This window comes from Balaenoptera physalus (genome assembly GCF_965194825.1).
Source record: "Balaenoptera physalus genome assembly, chromosome: 1".
Lineage (NCBI taxonomy): Eukaryota > Metazoa > Chordata > Mammalia > Artiodactyla > Balaenopteridae > Balaenoptera > Balaenoptera physalus.
In genome coordinates this window covers 140,336,002-140,356,961 of record NC_138882.1, presented here as the reverse complement: position 1 = coordinate 140,356,961, position 20,960 = coordinate 140,336,002, and the positions used below count along the sequence as shown (strand labels likewise).

Below are 20,960 nucleotides of genomic sequence, written 5' to 3'. Positions count from 1 at the left end.
GGCATCTGGGGGGAGAGGTGGGGAGGCTGGCCTAGACAGCTCTCAGGCCCTTCACAGCTCTGAAATTCTATCTCATGAGAAGCCCACGACTGCTTCAACAGAAGCTATCTTGTGTTACCGAGTCTTTCATATAAAGCTTGTCCTCCACTCTGTTATAAAACTTGGGGGCACCACAACAGGATAGAAGAAAAAGATATTTTACCTTAATACTTGCTATCGTTACTACTGCAGATGAGAGGCCCAATATATGTATTTAACAAATACACACTGCTTATCTGCTCTAAGGAGGGTATCTAAAGTGCCAAACCAACCTCTTCTTTTGTGTGTTAAAATTTTCATTCCTGCAATGTAGCAGAGAAAGGAAGCTATTATCACTAACATTTCAAAACTGATTTTGAAGTAAAAAGGAGTAACTGCTTCCAATTTAAGCACATTATGTAATACCACAAACCTCAGTTTGTGATGATAGTGATATTTACCTATAGTGACGGTTCATTCATTCATTCAACAAATATTTGAGCACCTATTATGTACCAGACCGGGTTCTACTTGCTGGGGACTTCTATCATTGAGCTAAAAAGACACACAGCCCTCATGGAGCTTACATTCTAGTGGGGGAGAGGTAGTAATAAATACAGTTAAGTAAATTGAAGTATGCTAGTGTGAACAGACTATGTAAAAGTGCTGTTAAGAAAATAAAGCAGAAAGACTTCCCTGGCAGTCCAGTGGTTAGGACTCTGTGCTTCCGATGCAGGGTTCGATCCCAGGTCAGGGAATTAAGATCCCGCAAGCAGCGAGGCACAGGGGAAGAAAAAAAAAGTTATTAAAAAAAAAAAAACATTGTTAATCAACTATACTCCAAGATAAAATAAAATTTTTTTAAAAAAATAAAAATTTTGTTAAGGTTTAAAAAAAAAAAGAAAAGAAAGCAGAAATAGGGATAAGGAGAAGGTGGTGGTTTCTGTGAAGAGATGAAGTAAGAGAATGCAGGTAAAAATTACTGCATGGACAGGTTATGTAGAAAGTCTTTAATCAATGCTAGCTATTATTACCATGGGGACTTCTGAGTTTGCAGGACCTACAATTATATATGCACCATTCCACTCCTGAATTATTCAATAGGTGGTGTGTATTCAAAATCAAAACCAAAAGGAAGCGGGCCCTGATACTGTTTTCAGGTAGAAGGAATCAATGAAAATGTCATGACTCTGGAGTTCTGGCATTGTCTCACTTGTGCAAGGATGTTGATATGAATCTGCAGGAAATATAGAAATGCAGAAGTTGAGGACTGAACCAAATTACATCAGGTAAGTGACCTAATTTTTCTAAGCCTTAGTTCCCCTGTGCCCCCATTTGACCAGGGCTGTTGGGACACTTAGTATGTAAACACTAAGTAAATACATACGGAAAATATAATACATATGTAAAATACTGGGCACACAGCAGGTACAGTTAGCTTACATTATTATCATTGTCCAAACAAAGTCATCTGAATTTTCAGAGATTTTCAGTGTGTTCAGAAGGAAAAAACAAGGCAGTATTCCTCAGGAGGGAACATTCCACAATCATGTGTTGCTAGGAGTTGGACGAAGGTCACTTGTTATGAGAACAAACCAGGAAAACATAAGGAAGCATTCAACTGATTAAATGCTCAGTCCAGTGCTCAGCCTTGCTAACTCCTTGGCTGCAGTCTTCAGAATTCCAGAAGATGCAAACAAAGACACAATGATTCACTCAAAACAGTTCTTCGTACAAATCTTAGGATTCAGCCAAAAAGCAGTCCAGCAGGATTTATGAAGTGTGCTTCCCTCTACAGAGCCTGCATGTCAAGGACAGCCACAGGCTCCCTTTAATGGAGCCCTAGTTTTCCAAAGACCTCTGTAGCATCCTCTCTGCTCTTACCACTCTGACTGAGAGTCTTGGGAAATGAGAATTTAATTTGTTCTGTGTTGAACTTTTTCTCATGGGGCAACTTTACAAAGAAGGAGCTCTTTCTGCTTTCCCAGAGGGGGAAAGCATCCCCATCAGTCCCACTTCCTCAAGTTCTGAAGTAAATGAAAGCTTTGGAATATTTATTGGCATTAGTGCCTTTTCCACTAGTCATTCCCAAGACAATGGCAGCTGTCCCGTATTGGCTCTAGATAACACAGTAACCCCTTCTCTGCTGTTAGGGGGCTTGCATCCAGCAATCTGCCTCTTCCAGGGGTATCTATGACAACCTGGCACTTCAAAAGGACTACGGAGGCCTCAAGGGACAAAGGTGTTGGCCTTGCTGGGTCTAAGTCAGTGCTTCTTAAACTATCTGTGGAGAAGAACCAGTTTGTTCTTACTTCTAGTCCATCATGGACCGATACTTTTATAAAATACAATGAAAATGAATTGCTAGAAAAGTATTTATTAAAGACATAAAATGCAAGTCAATGTTTTTATTCCTAGAGTCAACAGACATAAAATTACTCTGTCAAACTGCTATAAAAACTTTAAATGTTTACTCACAGCTTCTGTATCTGTTCTAGCCACAGCTTATAGCACTAAGTCACTGTTCAGCCATTAACATTTACTTGAAACAAAACACAAAGCCAAACAACCCCCTTTTCCTATGAAATAAGATGATGTATTTAGTGCAGCGGCTGGCACATAGTAATTACTCACTGAATATCAGCTATTACTATTGCTAGTCTCTCTGGGCTGGTGAGAAGAAGGGGAAACATTAACCAAGAGACTGAGATGCAGGTCTGAGTTCCTACTCTCTTCCAACCGACCGTGGACGAGTGTCTTCACCGTTCTGGGCTTTAGTTTCCAAAATTTGCAATACATAGTGAGATGATCTAGATCAATAACTTATGAACTGAACTGACACCCAAAGTGAAAAAAAAAAAACATTTGTGTCCCAGTACACACTCACAAACATACACTCAAGGGGGCAACTGCTAAGTTTCAGGAAGTAATATTACCTTACCACATGCTATGCACTCTGATATTTTCTATCTTGTTTTATTTTTTTAAGTGCTGGTCAAGACATATTTAATCGATTTCAAACCCACAGTGTGAAAAATGCTGAAGCAAATGAGCTCTTGGGTTCCCATTCTCCATAATATATTGATGGGGCTAATGGCTAGGAAGTAGGTCCCTGTCAGTCATCCACAATCTGGTGTCTAGTAAGGACTGACATTGTTTTTTGTTTTTAATTGTTATTGGAGTATAGTTGATTTACAATGTTGTGTTAGTTTCCGGTGTACAGCAAAGTGAATCAGTTATTCATATACATATATCCACTCTTTTTTAAGGTTCTTTTCCCGTATAGGTCATTACAGAGTATTGAGTAGAGTTCCCTGTGCTATATACAGCAGGTTCTTAGGACTGACATTGTTAAAGCCAGACGCATCTACAAGTTTCTGTTTTTGTTTTTTAAGCCACCTAGTTCTACACTGAGATATTCTTAATGAGTCTATTAGTGACAAAGAAGAACGGTCAAAGATGTGGAATTCAAACCACTGGATGATTACCTACAGGTAACACTGAATAACTCCCATCTAGCCTCATGCACGGTGCCTTCAGGCAAATGTGCTAGGAGTTGGGTTACGGGGAAATGTCCTTACTGGTTTCTGCTTTCTCACTAAATTGCCTAAATTGCCTTCTGCTTTCTGGACAGGGGAGAGGGGACAGTAGTGGGAGGTAACAAGCTGCTGGAAGTGTTAGGATTGAACTGGCATTTCAACTCCTTCACATGTTAGAAGCAGCGGGTGAGGGAACTTAACTAGGTAAAGACACACGGACATGCAAACTTCTATCTGAAGGGATATATTTTTTTAATTAATTAATTAATTTTTATTTATTTATTTTTGGCTGCGTTGGGTTTTCATTGCTGCGCACGCGCTTTCCCTAGTTGTGGCGAGCGGGGGCTACTCTTGGCTGCGGTGCACAGGCTTCTCATTGCGGTGGCTTCTCTTGTTGCTGAGCACGGGCTCTAGGAGCGCAGGCTTCAGTAGTTGTGGCTCACAGGCTCTAGAGCACAGGCTCAGTAGTTGTGGCACACGGGTTTAGCTGCTCCACGGCACGCGGGATCTTCCCGGACCAGGGCTCGAACCCGTGTCCCCTGCATTGGCAGGCGGTTTCTTAACCACTACATCACCAGGGAAGCCCCTGAAAGGATGTTTTATAGTCCTTTCATCCTTTTAACGAATACTTTTAACTGTTTTGATTTTCAACTCAGTGAAGAGTAAAACATGAAACTATTTTATGTCCAGTAGCTTCTACTTTTGTGCTCCCTTTTCCTCTTGAGTAGTAAGGGCCTCAAATTGACCTCTAACCAAGTCGAGTTGCCAAGCGTTTCACTTTGATGAGGATTTTAATCCCATCTTCATTACAAAGCTCTGTACTTCTCTCCAGCTGAGGCCAGGCCTGAGGCTCCAGGGGCTGGGGTGGAGGAGTGAGGTGGTCTCTCCCACCCCCGCCTCTCCTCTTCTCCCTGAGCTTACTGCTTTCTTGGTTGGCTCCTTTCATGACCACCGACAGTGAGTCTGAGAGCTGGTTCTGCTGAAATGACATCTTTCAAAAAAGCTCTGCATCAAACGGGGCTCCCCTCTTCATCAGTTCCAAAGAGGGGTCCCACGTGAGCCATGCCACCTTGGTGGGGGTGAGTTTTCTGGCTGGCTAGAGGCTTGTCCTTTGGGATACCACCGCTGGCTCACTCCTGGGATCCACTCACGGGTTGTGGCAGCTGCTCTCCCGTGAGGCATTAGCCAGAAGGCTTAAGTCCGAAGCCACCTTCTATAGATTCACTTCCATTGACCACAGTGTCCAAGAAACTCACATCCTGGTCCCACCCAATTCGCCATCTCTCCTTTCCTCCCTCTCCCCACTCCTTCTCTTAGCTTTGCAGAGTCTGGGCGTGGGGAGCTCCTTCTGGGATAGCTAGCGGCTCACCAAGTTTCAGACAAAAGGTGAGCTTCAAGTGGAACGCTGCTCTCTGAGGAAGGGTCTCTCCCGCTCCCAGCCCTCTTTTACCGGGATGGGTGTAAGCGATAAGGGTCATCTGAGAGTTGGTTCTGCTGAATGGCACCTTTTGAAAAAGCTTTGCAGGAAAATGCTGGCCACAGAGCTGAAGTTCTCTGAGCATAGAAGAGTGGGGATTTTAAACACCTTTTTAGCTGTGGCCTCTTCTCACCCGTTCTTAGAAAACAGGAAAGACTCCACTCAGCGTCTCATACCACGTTAGATTTCTACTGTGAGCCACATGGCAGATTCTGTGCCAGGCACTGTGAACATAGCAATGGATAGAGCCATGGTTCCTGCCCTCAAGGAACTCACAATCTAATGAGACATTTAACACACACACACACCCCAAACACGTACATTTACGTAGTTCAGCTGTGATAAGTACATTGAAAGAAAAGCACAGAGTGCTATGGGACTGGACACAGTTGAGACTGTCAGGAAAGGGTTCTCTGAGGAATTAATATTTAATCAGAGACTGAAGGATAAGAGAAATGAATGGTAAGGATGTCTCAGGCAGAAGGAAATGCACCGGAGGTGGAAAGAAGCTTGAGTCCCTGGACAAAGGATGGGCCGGTCAACTGGGTACGAGACATGGGGACAAGAGAGGTGGGTGGGAACCAATTTAAATATAAGGAACTCCAGCTGAGAATGTTCCAGGCACACACTCTCATACCTGGCATTCCCTTCCAATGGGAATCTTCACAATCATGGAGCATGTTAAGGACAGTAGTCTTAATCCCAAGAGGATCAAAGAAGCCATCAGAGGGTTTTAAAATAAAATTGTGCCATGATCAGATTTTCATTTTAAAAAGGCAATTATAGGGAATTCCCTGGCGATCCAGTGGTTAGGACTCCACACTTTCACTGCTGAGGGCCCAGGTTCAATCAGTGGTCAGGGAACTAAGATCCCACAAGCCACTTGGTGTGGCCAAAAAAACAAAAAATAAAAAGGCAACTACAGTGTACAGCCAAGAAGGCAGAAAGCAGCCATGGTGGATGGGGGAAGGTGCCGTGTAAGTTTCAAAGCACTGTGACATATGCTGGGTCTAATTCCTTTTCAAAGCCTCATCTACTAATCTACATTCAAAAGCAAAGCAGAGGCTTCCCTGGTGGCGCAGTGGTTAAGAATCTGCCTGCCAATGCAGAGGTCACGGGTTCGAGCCCTGGTCTGGGAAGATCCCACATGCTGCGGAGCAACTAAGCCCGTTGAGCCACAACTACTGAGCCTGCGCGTGTAGAGCCTGTGCTCCGCAACAAGAGAAGCCACGACAATGAGAAGCCCGCGCACCGCGATGAAGAGTGGCCCCCGCTCGCTGCAACTAGAGAAAGCCTGCGCACAGAAACGAAGACCCAACACAGCCAAAAATAAATAAATAAATAAATTAATTAATTTTAAAAAAAAGCAAAGCAGAATTAACTTACATTAACTTAATTTCTCATACTTTTTCTGTTCTAGACTTCTCCCCTTGCTCTACCACTTACTAGCTGTGTCTTGAAGACTCTGTGAGCTTCCTCAGGTTCTTCAGTTATGAAATGTGGAGAACGCTTCTTCGTCAAAGATTTGAATTCGGATGAAACAAGAGTCTTGGTACACGTGCACTCAACAAATACTAACTCATCTCAAGCAAATAATCCTGACAACTTAAAAAAAAAGGGTGGGGGGGGAAGGAAGTCCTCTTCTAGCTACTAGACCCAATTATGTACACAAAATTCTACATACATAAATTATGCAAGATTGCCCCAAATGCATTTACTAAAGCGTGGCAAATTTTATGGTATTAGAATAGTATTAGAATAATTTTACAGAAATCAGTGAATGATAATAAGGCCGGGAAGATTTATGTCTAGGCATAATTCTACACATTATGCTGGTAGACATTTTAATTAGAAGCCCATGTTGCCCTCCCCATAAAAAAGGGTGTCTAGATTCTCAATGACATAGCGTCCCAGAATTCTAGTCTATCAATACAACTTTTGAGAATGTCTGCCTTCCCAGAGGATCTAAAGCTCTATACTAAAAATATTATAGTACCTGGAAAGGCGTCAGCAATGTACCCCTGCATCACAATCTGATGCCAATGACAGACACTGAGAGTTGACCACAGGTAGACGTGGAAAGGTGGTTATATATCCTTTCTGTGGAACCCAGATGTGGCCTCAAGAGTCTTCTCTGCAAATTGCTCTAGGCAGCTACCCCCACTGACCCTAAGATATCCCTGGTCCAAAGATACTCATTTTCAAGTGAAAAAAAAAAAAAAATCAAGCAATTGCAGTCTGAATAATATGTCTGGAATTTCATTTACAAAGACAGTGGCAAAAAAATGAAAATGAATTTCCCACTACATTGGAACTGTCCTCTATGTCTTCCCACTTTTTAACAGAACTATCCATCTCCTCATAATCTCAGGAAAAATAAAAGTATAGTAATAGTCCAAATGCATAAAGCAAGATATCATCAGCTTACTTTACTCCATGTCAATTATGTGAATTGTTTCAACATCTATTACATTAGGGGCACACATTACAACACAAAACCCTTTCAACCAATTTAAATATAAGGAACTCCAGCTGAGAATATTCCAGTCACACCCTCTGGTACCTGGCATTCCTTTCCAATGGGAATCTTCATAATCATGGTTTGGATATAGAAGAAAAAAACTAAGTGGTCTTTTGGTGCCTCCCTTACTCTTGTTCATGCTTAATGAAGAACTTGTGTAATAAAAGATTAACAGGTAATGGTGAAAATGAACTGTTTGGCGAGGATAAATTGTGAATATGAATGTAGAGTTTTAAGGAAGCCACTTTTAGGGGAAAAAATCCTCTACATGAAGCACAGAAACACAAGAATCTTCTTGTCTCAGAAAGCAATTGATTTGGAAGAAAAGTCAGTTTAATAATGGTACAGACAAATTCGTGGCATATTTATAGTTGGTTGGTTATTCAGGGAAGCTCAGAACGTACAAGGCATAGCAAAATATTTGAAACTGGCACGGCAGGGATCAGAGCTCGCTTTCTGCTCCAACTCTGTGTGATATGATCAAGGTAGAATACTGCATGGGATCTGGTGGGGGCCATTCCTACCACCAAAATCTGATTTCCAGAGCATGAGTCCAAGTGAGAGCTTCGTGATAAAGGAGATACAATCCACAAATGATGCCTTTTACTCAGGGCTAATAAAACATGCAATCCCTTGGAGAAGGTTACTGCTGTCTCTTTCTTGTCTCTATGCTTTTACTTCTCTTATTTTCAAATTTAAACATATAATAACAAATAGAAAAAAAAATCTTTCATGATGAAGAGCAAACTACTCAGGGCTAATAAAACATGCAATCCCTTTGAGAAGGTTATTGTTGTCTATTTCTAGTCTCTATGCTTTTACTTATTTTCAAATTTAAACATATAATAACAAATAGAAAAAAATCTTTCGTGATGAAGAGCAAGCTATAGAATACTCCTTTTAATGAGGCTGGGAATAGTTGAGTGACAAGTCCAGTTAGGATGTTTATTAAAAGTTTATTTTAAAATATTAAAAGTTATTTTAAAATCTTTTCAGACATTGTATTTCTACATTTTAAGAAATAATATGCCACTTGAATGTTGCTTTGGTCATCAAAATGGTCATATATACACATACACATACATACACACACACACACACACACACACACACACATATATATTATGCATACGATACAAACTACACACACACACACACAAAATTTCATCTTTACCACTACTCCCAAGAGGCAGGCAAATGAGGTAACTAGAGCACGGAAAGGGCCACTGAGTTGCCCAATTTCACCAGAAAAGGCATAAAGCCAGCACGAGATGCCCCATCATCTGCCTTCCTGTTGAGGCCTTTTCTTCACTCTACTTTTAGTACTTTCATTGTTATTATACTTAGTTTTCTTTATATTTTACAAAATTTTAAAGCTATGCTATGTGAGAAACCCTGGACTTATGTCTAACAGTCTACAGATTAGAGAACTTTAAATGCATAAAGACATGGGAATTACATTTTAATTGCTTATTTGAAACAGCAATTATCTTCACACTGAAGACTGTCTAAAGAAGAGAGCAATCAATTCAATCTTGCAACAGTGCTATTACCTTGCCTTTTTTTTTTTTTTTGGTTGTGGCGGTGGTAAAATAGACATAAAATTTACCATTTTAGCCATTTTTAAGTGTACAGTTCTGTAGTATTAAGAACATTCACATTGTGCAACCATCACCATCCATCTCCAGAATTTTTTCATCTTCCCAGTAACTCTGTTAAACGTGAATTTCCCATTTCCCCCTTCCTGCAGTGCTGGGCAACCACCATTCCTCTGGCTCTATGACTCTGACCGCTGTAGGAATCTCATATAAGACGACTCATACACTGCTTTGCGCCTGGCTCGCTTCACTTAGCTATCGTCAAGGTTCATCCATGCTGTAACACGTGTCAGAATTTTCTCCCTTAATAACGCTGAATAATATTCTGTTGTATGTATAAACACTTTATCCACATTCATCGACGGACACCTGGGTCGCTTCTACCTTTTGGCTATCGTGAATGATGCCGCTGTGAACACGGGTGCAAAAATACCTGCCTCCGTTCACTTGGGTGTATAACCAGAAGTGGAAATGCTGGATCATGTGATATTCCTATGTTTAATCCCAGTCTTCCCATTCTCACATACCTAAACTGAAGAATACACCAACCAAACATACATCGTGTGTATGTGTGTTTTAAACAAAGCAGTTGAAAAACCTCATCAGATTTTGCTTGCATTCACTTCTCACTTAACCCACTGGAAACCCCTTACATCTATGAACTGCCCCAAAGTGCCAAGGACCTCCAGGCCTAGGCAGGCCCCAGACTGAGCCCAGGCTTTCCTGTTGACAAGAAATGGGACCCAGTATGGCTGTCTGCAGAAATGCAGGAGTGACTCCAAACTACACCCAACACTCAGCTCTGCAATAGCCCATGGGCTCGGGTGTGGACTTGGGGTCAAGATCCAGTAAGTATAAAAACTGAATTTTTATAAAACTAGTAATGGGAAAACAGGAAGATCAAGGTAGGTGGTGAAATCCTCACCAAGGCCAATGATTGCACAACACATCACTCCCTGAAGCACTTTTTTTCTACCTGCTGTAACACTAAAAGTTAGAAGTGTATCAAGTTGAGAATTCACCAATCCCAGAACTTTCCTTTCTTAGAAGTTCTTCCAGGGTTTCTGTCAGAAATTCCTTTTCTGTTTAAGGGAGTAGGAAACTCCAAGGAATTTCAGAACTGGTAATCTAATACACACCTGGGCAGGGCCATTCCAACCCCCCCCCCCCCCGTAACTAATCAAAACCATAGTCAGCCTGCAGTTTGGAGAAATCCTGAGTTATGCAGACATGTGAAGGTCCTGGGCCATAACGTGGTCAATGCTATGTGGAAAGCAATTCAGGGCCAACCAGGTGTGGCTCAAGGGGTTCTTCCAGCAACGGCCCCGTTGGGGTCGAGAAGGGGAGGGAAGAGGTCAGAGGACTGTGTAAACCAACAAAGGAGCACGATGAGCGGGGAGAACAAAGCTCTCTGGACAGGAGGCGACACTTTGCCTCCCTACTCATTTCCGGTTCCCTTTCTTCCATACTCTGTCCCAGTGAAGGACTTGATAATAAAATGGGCTTAAGGCCTTAACTGGGCTGTGCTGAGTAGTGAGTAAGGTCTCTGGTTCATTAAAGGGTCACACATGGAATTTTTCCTTCCCTGGCTCTTCTTGCCCTGTGGTAGCAAGTCCTGACCTCAGCAGGCTGTTTTCTCTTTGCCCACGGCTTTGGGTTCCTAAACCAGTTCCTATCGATGGGGTGGGAAGGTTCCCAGGTACAGACATGAGCCTGGTAAGAGGTTAAGAGGTCTCTGTTTAGGGCACTGAGGCTGAACTACATGAAATTACCTGAGCCTTGCAACGGGCTGTGATGTAACACATAATCAGGTCATGCATCCTGAGCCTTGTTTGCTGCTGTTCCATGTGTATAGCTTCCTCGGGAGTCTTGAGGGAGGAGGGATGTGGGAAACCCTGGGTTCTATAATACCCCCTGCCCTAACCCCAGAAGTATTCTCAAGGATGCAGGCTGAAGATGTGTGCTCTGTTAAATTTCCTGGTCTTTTATGCACACCCAATGCTGGGCTGGTATTTTTATAGCTTCATATCTCTGAAATCGACTTGTTCTAGATGTCACTGCAGAGTAGTCCCTTAATTATTTGATACAAGTAAAAATATTTACATTTTACTTTCATGTAAAGGTGACAGCAGCAATAACATGGGCATTCAACAAGTTTTGAATTAGACTAGATTCTAAATTTTGTTACGGAAAGAAACATGACATGTCTCTATCCACTCTTAAACACAAAGATTTAATTTTATTCGTGCAATAATATGAATACTGTTCAACACGTAGGGCTTTTTTCTCCGTTTAGTTGAATTTCATTCTGAACATCTAATATTGACAAGCATCAAGCTATTTTAATCAGGTTACTTTTTACGTTTATAAAAGTGGCACAAATGTCGCTGAATACCACTCCAGAGATACTAATCCACACTTCGCACTTATCCCAAATCAGTCTCTTAAAAGTCCCCAAAGATCTTAATAACGTGTCTGCTCAGTACAACAAGGCAAACAACTACCCAACTCCTCTTTAGTCTCATACCACAAAACAGGGCAAAGACAGATGGAATAACATTCCCTGTGCTCTAGGGAAAGCACGATACAGGAACAGGGTAAGAGGGGTTTCTGGGTCCCTGCCACTGTTTCACATGCCTCTTTCATCTTCTGTCTTCCTTCCCAGGCACGACAGAGCTCCTCTGCTGGAAGGCAAGATGGCTGCCATCCTTCAGTTATCACAGTACTGTACCTTTAGAATGGACAGCATCAGCACTGTGATAACTGAGCCAGGGCAGCCTGTCAGTCACTGTGTCGGCCGGCAGCATCCTTTCCGGGTGGCTGCGTGACTCCCTCTGAAGGCTCCCCAGGAAGTGGAAGACTAAAAGATCCCCTTCTGGTTCCAGATGTGGGGAAGCAGAAGAAAAAGTAGGGTCACAGCCCAACAATTAGTGAGGCTGAAACAGTAAAAGGCCTGGTTGAATTATATTAAGACAAAAGATGAAAACATGATTTATACATATTGATGAGCAACCACGAATACATCACATACGCTCTCCAGCTCTATTTCACGCTGTTACCTCTTCGGTGCTTGGATTTGCTGATTCCATCTCCCTGACCTCAATCATTCATGCAATAAATATTTACTTAGGGTCCACTATATTCCAAGACCTCTTCTAGATGTCCAGGAAATGAAGATAAATAAGACCTGGTCCCTATCTATCCTCAAAGTGCTCGTGATCAAACATGGCAATAATACTTCATATCTGCCTAACATTCAGTAATTTCCTATGACTTTCTGCTTTAGTTTTCACAAGAACCCCTATGGGGTTGTCAATGAATTACTCATTAATTCATCACAAAAGGATTCTGGAATACGTTAGGTATCATTAGCCCTTTTTACAGAAAGAGAATAAAAACCTAAGAGAGGTTAGGTGATTCACCTGATCATACCACTAAGTTACATTGAACCTGAGTTCAAATCCATGTCAAAACAATTGAACCTAGTGCTTTTTTCTTTACCCCAACCTAGCCATTCAACTCCATCAAGGGGATATTCAGTTTACACAATTTATGCAAACAAAGTTTCTAAGAACATCTACTTTTTGCTTAAAATTTTTAGTTTTCTCAGCATCTCAGATCATGAAGCAGAAGCTTGTGGGAGTTTTACGATTTAAGAAAAATTAGCAAAAAGAATGACTTTTATTGTTCTTGCTCTGAGTGCTAAGAATATACTCAAATTGATGACACTGATGATGATTACATATTTATCACACCTGTGAGGTGTTTTTCACTATAGTTATGTCAATTTTACAGTTAGGGTGAAGGATCGTTAACCTCTGGAATGCCTTTTAAAAAACCAACACATACACATTACTTGCTTTGAAATTATCTGTACCTTTGAGATGTACCCTGAAGTCATCTTCAAGGATGATGTACATTTTTTTTTAAAAGATTTATTATTTATTTTTATCTCTCGCTGCACTGGGTCTTAGTTGGCACGCGGATCTTCGTTGAGGCACGCAGGATCTTTCACTGCGGCGCACAGGCTCTTCCTTGTGGTGCGCGGGCTTCTCTCTAGTTGTCGCATGCGGATTTTCTCTTCTCAGGTTGTGGTGCGTGGGTTCCAGAGTGCGTGCGCTCTGTAGTTTGCAGCACGCAGGCTCTAGTTGAGGTGCGCAAGCTCCGTAGTTGTGGCGCGCGCAGGCTTAGTTGCCCCGCAGCATGTGGGGTCTTAGTTCCCCAACCAGGGATCGAACCCTTGTCTCCTGCATTGTAAGGCAGATTCTTTACCACTGGACCACCAGGGAAGTCCCGGGGATGATGTACTTTTAATAAAAAGGACAAAAAGATTCTGAAACTAGAATTCAGGCTTCAGAATAATCAACTTATTAAAGCCATGAGTCACTCATTTTTTTTTCCATGTCAGTCATAAGCTCTCAAGTTATTTCAATATGAGTGGAACTTGACAGATACTTGAAAAATAATTGTGTTTTCAATTAGGCATTGGCTCAGCTTCAAAGACTCATTATATGCAAATTAGATATTAGCTCTCTACTTCAAATAAGTCAGAGAGATCAATCAATTCTTTAGATCAGCATAGGTCAGAAAATAGAGTACAGCGAGCCTAGCTCAACTGTTAACTTTAATGCACTATGAAACTGACCTTATCTTCAGAAAAGGAATATCCAATGAAACAATCCACCCACATACAAATTAAAACAACATTCTCTAAAGTGCAAAAATATGTAAAAGTTAAAGAGGTCATCACCTAGGTCTTAGCCAACTGATGTAATACAGAGTTGAAACACGAGAGGGCAATGAAGATTAAAAAAAAAAAAATTGGATCCCTTAACCTAAGGTTCCTGGAAATAGTCACACATTTTCACCCAAACTATAAACATCTGTTACATGAACACAGATATTGTGATTATTTGAGAATGAAATTTTAGATAGCTGATACATCAAAAAGGATAAAAAGATCACCACCGAACAATTCCCAGCCACAAGTTCTGTCAGTTTTGGAAAAGATGAATACTTACTCTGAGATACTAGAGGGTAAGTATGGGGACAAATAAGTTAACTCTGATATACTTAGTAGTTATTAGACTGTTCTTCGCAAAGACTGAGTACTAATGCAACTGAATGTCTAAATATGAAGTCAACAAACACGAACTTAATGTTTGCAATGTACTACAAAGATGAAATTCACTCTCTTAGCCATGACCAAAAATCAGACAACTAAAGATTTTTGGTACAAAAAACAAAGAGTATTTCCTTTACTTCCTTAATTTTCCCTCATTTCTTTTTCTACCTAAACTGGGCACGGGGGGATAGGGCGGGGAGCCTAGAGGCCAAGTAATAACAAAAAGCAAACTGCCATTATTCTGTGAAGAGTTAAATTAATATTTTCTCAGAATAACTCTAAAGCAGTTTCAAGGAAGAAAAAAATGTGGGTTTTCAGAACTGTATTTTATAAATACTAGTAAACACTTAAAATGTTTTATTTCTTCATGGAAATTATTTCTTATAAATGCGCATTTAAAAAACTAAATCTATCAGAAACACTTCTTTCTCGGTAGATTTTTCTTACAAAAATTGACTTATTTTAATTTTAAAACAAATGATGGCAGGTGCTAATGCTACAGTACGAAAGTATACTGCACAGTAAGAGAGGAAGAAAAAAATAATGATGTAAAATGCTTTCCTCCAGAGGTCAACCTGATTTTAAACTCAGTTCTTCTATGATGAAAATGATACAACTGAGAACAATTTCTTCGTGATGCATGCACCAAATATTATCAACTAGAAAACCAAGTACTACTGGCAAACTGGTATACTAAAAATGTGCTTTTAGACCTTGTGGAGTACAAATGCATACACAAAAAACATGTCACGTCTCTCTTATCAATAGACTGAAAGTGAAAATACAGTGATTTTGAACTTTTAAGTATCTGATTATATATTAAATAACTGGAGGGATCATAAAATGAACTGCTGGCATGCAAAATATCTGACAATAATTTAAAACTAAACTAGTTTAAATAGGTTAATTTAAATCCACTGGTCTTTTACTAAAGTGTGATGTTTTTTTCTTCCCCAACTTGAAAACCACAATCCAACTCAGTGACATTATAAAATGTGCAAATTTGACCAAACCGTCATGTTATAAAAATGTACTGTCAACAGAAAATGCCAAATGTCAACTACTGCTTTGTCAGAAATACAGAGAATGCATACCTGCGTTTCATGGCAAAGCTTTGCTGGTAATAGTGTTTGAAAACTAACTTGTGCCAAGATTAGTAGGAAACCAGGAATAAGGGGGTTACACATTTCTTTCTTTCTGTAGGAGAAATAAATCAGCTAAAATGGCAAGGAAAAGCCATGGACGACTGCCTTGGCCAAGTCAGCCCCAATTCTCACAGAGAAGCATTAACTGGGAGTAATTACAGAGGGGGTGACATTGTTTTACCCATTCCAAGCACTGGCCTCTAAACAGTCACGCAGCATAACCTCAGCAGGTCACGTAGAAAAAAAAACCTAACACAGGTCTCTATACAATAATGCAGAGACAGAAACAGGAACGAACTGGTGGGGATTTTAGTCCAAAAAGGCTCCAGGAGACTAAAAATCTACAAATAAATGGACCATCCCACTTAACGCTTAATAGAATATAATATTCTATTCTATGGGCCTTTCCCCTTTACATGTGTACTCAGAATACACACTTGTAGTCCAACTGTCTACTTATTTCACTGTTGGATTTTGCTTGAGATTTAATTTTTTTCCCCAGGTTTTGGATTTCAGTCTGCTCACAAGTCAGTTTTATTCCGTCTCACCTGTTATCATACCCTTTTAGAATAACCAGTCAAAAATACACCAGCTGACTTCAAAATGATCCACCCCTAGCTAGTCGTCTCTAAAAACCCTGGGTGTCTCCAATTAATCTATGATTTCCTCATTAGTGGCAGCACTGCCATTTAGAAATGCTGGGTCTTATGTCTCAAATTCCCTTAACGGACAGCTAAAGGGGGCAATACCAAAGACGTGCACTGACCTCTACTTCTAGAGCCTTGGGCTGTTCCGGAAACACAATCACACTCCTTTTTTCTGAAGAGTCCACCATTCTCAGAGCTTCTATTCCTACATCTGGAAAAGGAACACATTTTTGCTTGTAACACATAGAAAAGGAACACATTTCTACTTGTAACACAGAGGTACTGCACTCATTATGAAGTGCTATATCTTAAACTGTGATTTCCTTTGGTACTGTTTACATCTGATTTCCTCAAATCAACAGTATTGTTCCTGAAGTCAGAGACTGCTGTCTTCATGTCCTTCCACATTAATCACAGTCCTTTCCACACAGTGCAAGCTCAACAAATACTTGCCTAATTCATTAACAAACTTCTTTATTTCCCAGCGATTCTCTAAATAGCTTATCAACAAACGTACATGCTTAATTCCTCTCTCTATATGTCAACCGGCAAGGTACCTGACAGTTTGTCATCTACAAAATGAGGGAAGAGTACTAAATGCCCAAGTCCCTTCCACTGCCATTACTGAATCTCATTAGATAAAGCCAAATTCCAAAGATAGCAACATCTCCATTCAGGTAAAGATAGCAACATCTCCATTCAGGTAAAGATAGCAACATCTCCATTCAGGTAAAGATAGCAACATCTCCATTCAGGTCAGCATTATACTTTTTGTTGGAGGAAAAGGGTCAGGAACTTTGTGGGCCCAATTACCACCAATGGAGCTATGAAATGAGGGCAGAAAGTGAATGCAAAGAAAGAGAAAATAAACAAAGGTGGGTGGCATCACTAAGATGCCACCAGGTGTCATTACTGTTACAGTACCACAAACTGTTCTCTGATATATTTTGGCATGCCCAGGAACCTTTTACAAAAGCAGCTCTGGCCAGATATGTGGATCGCTACATTTTTCCAAGACACCCCTATCAGCCCTTCCAGTACCCAGGACATCTTTATTGACCTTCCTGAGCAGGGCACGCCTCCTGCATAGAAATCTGCAGGGCAGTCACTATTAGTCTCATATACTGTGATAGTTAATTCTTGGGGCCCCCAAATCTCCAAATGGAAAATAGCAGGGGAAAGTACATGGTTGACAAACATGAAGGAACTGTATTTCATGCAGTCATCTCTTTTGAAATTAATCCAGGGAGAAAAAGGAGCGATGCTACAGGCCAGTGCTGTCCCAGAAAAGTAAAAAGCAAGCTATGTAATTTTAGATAGTCCAGTAGTCACATTTTGAAAAAACTAAAAAATAAACAGGTTAAAGTGACATTAACAATAAATTTCACTTAACACAATACACCCAAAATATTTTCATTGGAACATGTAATCAATATAAACATAATTAGTGAGATATTTTACTCTTTTTTTGTACTAAGTCTTTGAAATCCAGAGCATATTCACTTATAACACGTGTCAATTCGAACACTAAATTTTCATCAGAAATACTCAATCCGTATTTAGATTTCATAAAAGTTACAGCTTAAAAAGTAGCTGCACATACCCAACTTGTTTCCAAACATAACGAAGTTTTCCAAAAACTGAATGGAACACCAATTATTAATTTAAAAATCAACTTATCACCCTAGCCAGATTGCAGGTGCTTGACAGCCACACGTGGCTAGTGGCTACTGCATTAATGCAGGTAGAGAAAGTCCTGTCATTCGGATTTTTTTCAAACCGGAACCCTTCACCCAGCAAGTCATTCTACAGCACCCACCAGGTACTCAAATTATGCCACGTATTTTCTGCCTTACTTCTAATCCTTATTGTCGTTAATACTTCAGTGATGATCATTCATTAAGCAGCCCTTCCTAAAGACTGAACAACTCTTTCTGCTCAGAGAATTCAGGGAAAAAAATGGAGACATCATGATTCAAAGATATGGAGTTAATTTTCGAGGTAAAGGTGGAAAATCCTGACATCATTACTTCTTTGTCCAGGATATTAGTCACCCTGCAAAAGTTACAGGCATTGTTTATAGTAAGCCTCTCAACTTCCATACTCACAACAGCTGTCACTGCATCCTCAGATTCCTCGCCTTCAAAAGCTCCCTCCCCACGAACAACCTCCTCTATCTCTAGCAGACTCTAGAGCACATTCTAGGAGCCCCTCTTTAATTTATTCTGAAAAGTACTCGTTACTGCTGACATACCGAAACACATGAATAATTCAATAAAGAATCTAGAACCATCCGATTAATCATCCATCGGTCTAGGTACCCCACTTACCTTGAGAAAAGCATTTGGTGAATATACGTGGGAAGTATCCCCATACCCTTCCCCAAAAGAACCAATTACTACAAACACTACAGCTTTCTCTACCCATGTCAAAGTTCAGTGTTCCTCCTGCAGCTGATTTAAAAGTTGATCTTCTAAAAGGAGCTGGATTCCTAAGGTAGTTCTATTTTGAGCCTTCTTCCTGTTCTGAAGCTAAAGTTGGAAGGGCTTAGGTGGTGATGTCATGGAAGGGAGACTGTTGGCTTTCACAGAAGGGTCTCCTCCAGCAACGCTGGGGATGTTCATGTGGGGGACACCAGCGGGAATATGGGAATATGCACCTCTCGTAGCTTTCCCCTCCCTCCCTTCTGAGTCCCAGCTATTCATTAGCCAGCAAAAAAACAAGTTCAAATAAGCATGCAAACATATTTACATATTTTACTTGTTAAGCATCTCAAAAATGAAAAGACCGAGGAGAAGGAAAATGCCTCGCACCAAGGAAAAGGGGTGACAATCCACCCCCCCCATCCGCACCTCCCTAAGTATCTATCATAGGACTAGGGGCAAAAGGTGGGGGGAGCAGCTGATAAAAAGAAGAAAGGGATTATAAATACAGCAAGCTTCAAGAGGGAAATGCTGTTGGGGATACTCAGGACAGAAGGAAGACCCCTGGCTCCCTTCTCTTCCACTGTTTTCCCCTCCCTTTTGGAATGGAAGAGATTTAGGGCAGGGTGTGCCTTCTGCTTGGGAGGCGTGTTTGGCTCTGGAGAACCAAGAGGGGCCAGGGTGGAGCCCAGAAAAAGAGAGCCAGAGACTGGCTTCTTCGGCCAGATTCTGGACTAAGCTCTTAGCGGAAGAATAAAGGGGGCTGTGATGGAAGAGCAGATGATTCCATTGGAAGACCCACTGGGGAATGCAGAACGCACACTAAATCCAAGGGGATCACTTCTCTCTCAATCTAAACCCAGCAGTTAGTTGCCGGGTGGTGGGGTGCAGGTCCAGAGGCAAGAGAAAATCCCAACACATCTGTAGACCACAACTTGCCGGGGTGGGGGGATGGGCGTGCCCAGCGCAATCAGCAGGTGAAAGCAGCACTTTCTGGCCAATTCTGGGATGGGATGGCTGGCTAAGAGCTTTGGGGAACACAGGATTTCCCGGTTTCTCAGCTCACCTCTCTTCCAAAGCGAGGAATAAACACAGGTGTGGTCCTTCTCCAAGAAGGTGGCAGCTGGCCTGCGGGTAGCTGAGTGAGGGAAAAGATTCCGTGGCCGCAGGAAGGCAGGGAGAAATCCTGGGGTTAGCTACGGCCAGGAGCAGGAGGTCTCCGCCAAGTCCCCTCCCCCTTCTTGAAAAGCGACCGGGACCGGCATAAATTACAGCCACGCACCCCCCTCCCCAATTACGCTTCTAAAAAAAGAAACAGCCTCTCATGCCTAAATAAAAACTGAAAGCTCTGGCTGATGGAAATAAACAGGTGAGCCCCGAGAGGAAGCGGGAAAAGATTGGGGATAGGAGAATGAACGTGCAGAGAAATCGAGTCTTCCCCGCCCTCCCCGCAAACCCCTCCCCTATCGCTCCGGAGAATCTGCGTGGCAGGTTGTAAGCTAAAAATGCCACTCTGACAGACCCCTTCTCCCCGCCCCGCGCCCATTCTCCCTCCTACCCCAGGGTCCAGCGTCCCGGCCTCGTGGTAGCGCCCGGTGCCCGCGCCGCGCAGGGCTCACCCTCACCCCGAACTGCCGCCGCCGCCGCCGCTGCCGCCGGGACTCCGATCTTCCTTTCTCCTCCCTCCCTCCTCCTCCTCCGCCTCCTCCCCGCAGACTCCTCCCGCCGGATCCTTCATGTAAACAACATCCAGGCTCTATTTACAGTCGCCGCCGGACGGCGAGGGACCCACGCCAGCTGCCTGGAAGCAAGCGGGGGTGGGGGAAAAGCGAGTGCGCAACATTTACACATACCCGCCCCGCCCCTCCGCGCCGCCGGCCCGCCGGGGGGCCGGAGCGGGGCACCGGGGGTCTCCCCGCGCCCTCGTCCAACCTGCGTCGCTCCTGACACCCCAGCGAGGGCCAGAGGGAAACCACGCAAATACCGATGGGCGAGGTCGCCCCCGCCCCCCCCCCGCAGGAAAAAAAACACACCCCAAGCACAACAGACCCAGCCCAGCAATACCCTCCAAGTCGGTGCGAGAGTGCGGGGTCCCAGCCCGCCCAGTGCCGCCGCCCACCCCGAGGTGGCGAGCTGCGTGCGGTCCCCCGCGGCGGCTGCAGGCGGCCGCCCAGCGCCGGGCAGCGGCGCGCCCTCGGCCCCCGCCCGGCCCGCCCTCGGCCCGCCCCCCGCGCGGCCGCCGAGCCGGCCGAGCCCCGCGGCGGCGTGTGCGTGTGCGCGCCTCGCGGCCGGCCTCACCGGAACGGCTCTCCTCGGCCCCCGGCTTCCCGTGCCGCCGGGCGGGCGGGTGGCTGGCTCTGGTGCCGCGAGACCCGGCCAGGAGCGGCCCGGCCAGCGCTCCACCGCGCCGCAGGGGCGCGCACACGGACGTAGACACTCGGCGCACGGAGCCCCGCGCGGCCGCACG

The 20,960-nt window shown here is 43.0% G+C and overlaps 1 protein-coding gene across 5 annotated transcripts in view; it reads right to left on the bottom strand.

The window, feature by feature from the left end:
• The window catches only part of LOC309656937 (uncharacterized protein), a 78,770-nt gene that overhangs the window by 49,423 nt on the left and 8,387 nt on the right, over window positions 1–20,960 (bottom strand). Inside the window, exons 2-6 of one of the 5 annotated variants that reach the window (XR_014261621.1) lie at window positions 20,052–20,225; window positions 19,560–19,631; window positions 16,190–16,281; window positions 13,031–13,460; window positions 7,867–12,089 (exon numbers count right to left, since the gene is read on the bottom strand). Coding sequence is in view for 4 of the 5 variants with exons in the window: in XM_082453924.1 (XP_082310050.1) it covers window positions 13,210–13,460; window positions 16,190–16,281; window positions 19,560–19,631; window positions 20,052–20,225 (589 nt within the window). In the remaining variant the exon portion in view is untranslated. Of the gene's footprint in view, window positions 1–7,866; window positions 12,090–12,815; window positions 13,461–16,189; window positions 16,282–19,559; window positions 19,632–20,051; window positions 20,291–20,557; window positions 20,599–20,960 lie in introns of those variants that run through there. The other 4 variants (XM_082453927.1, XM_082453924.1, XM_082453925.1 and 1 more) reach the window with 4 other exon arrangements.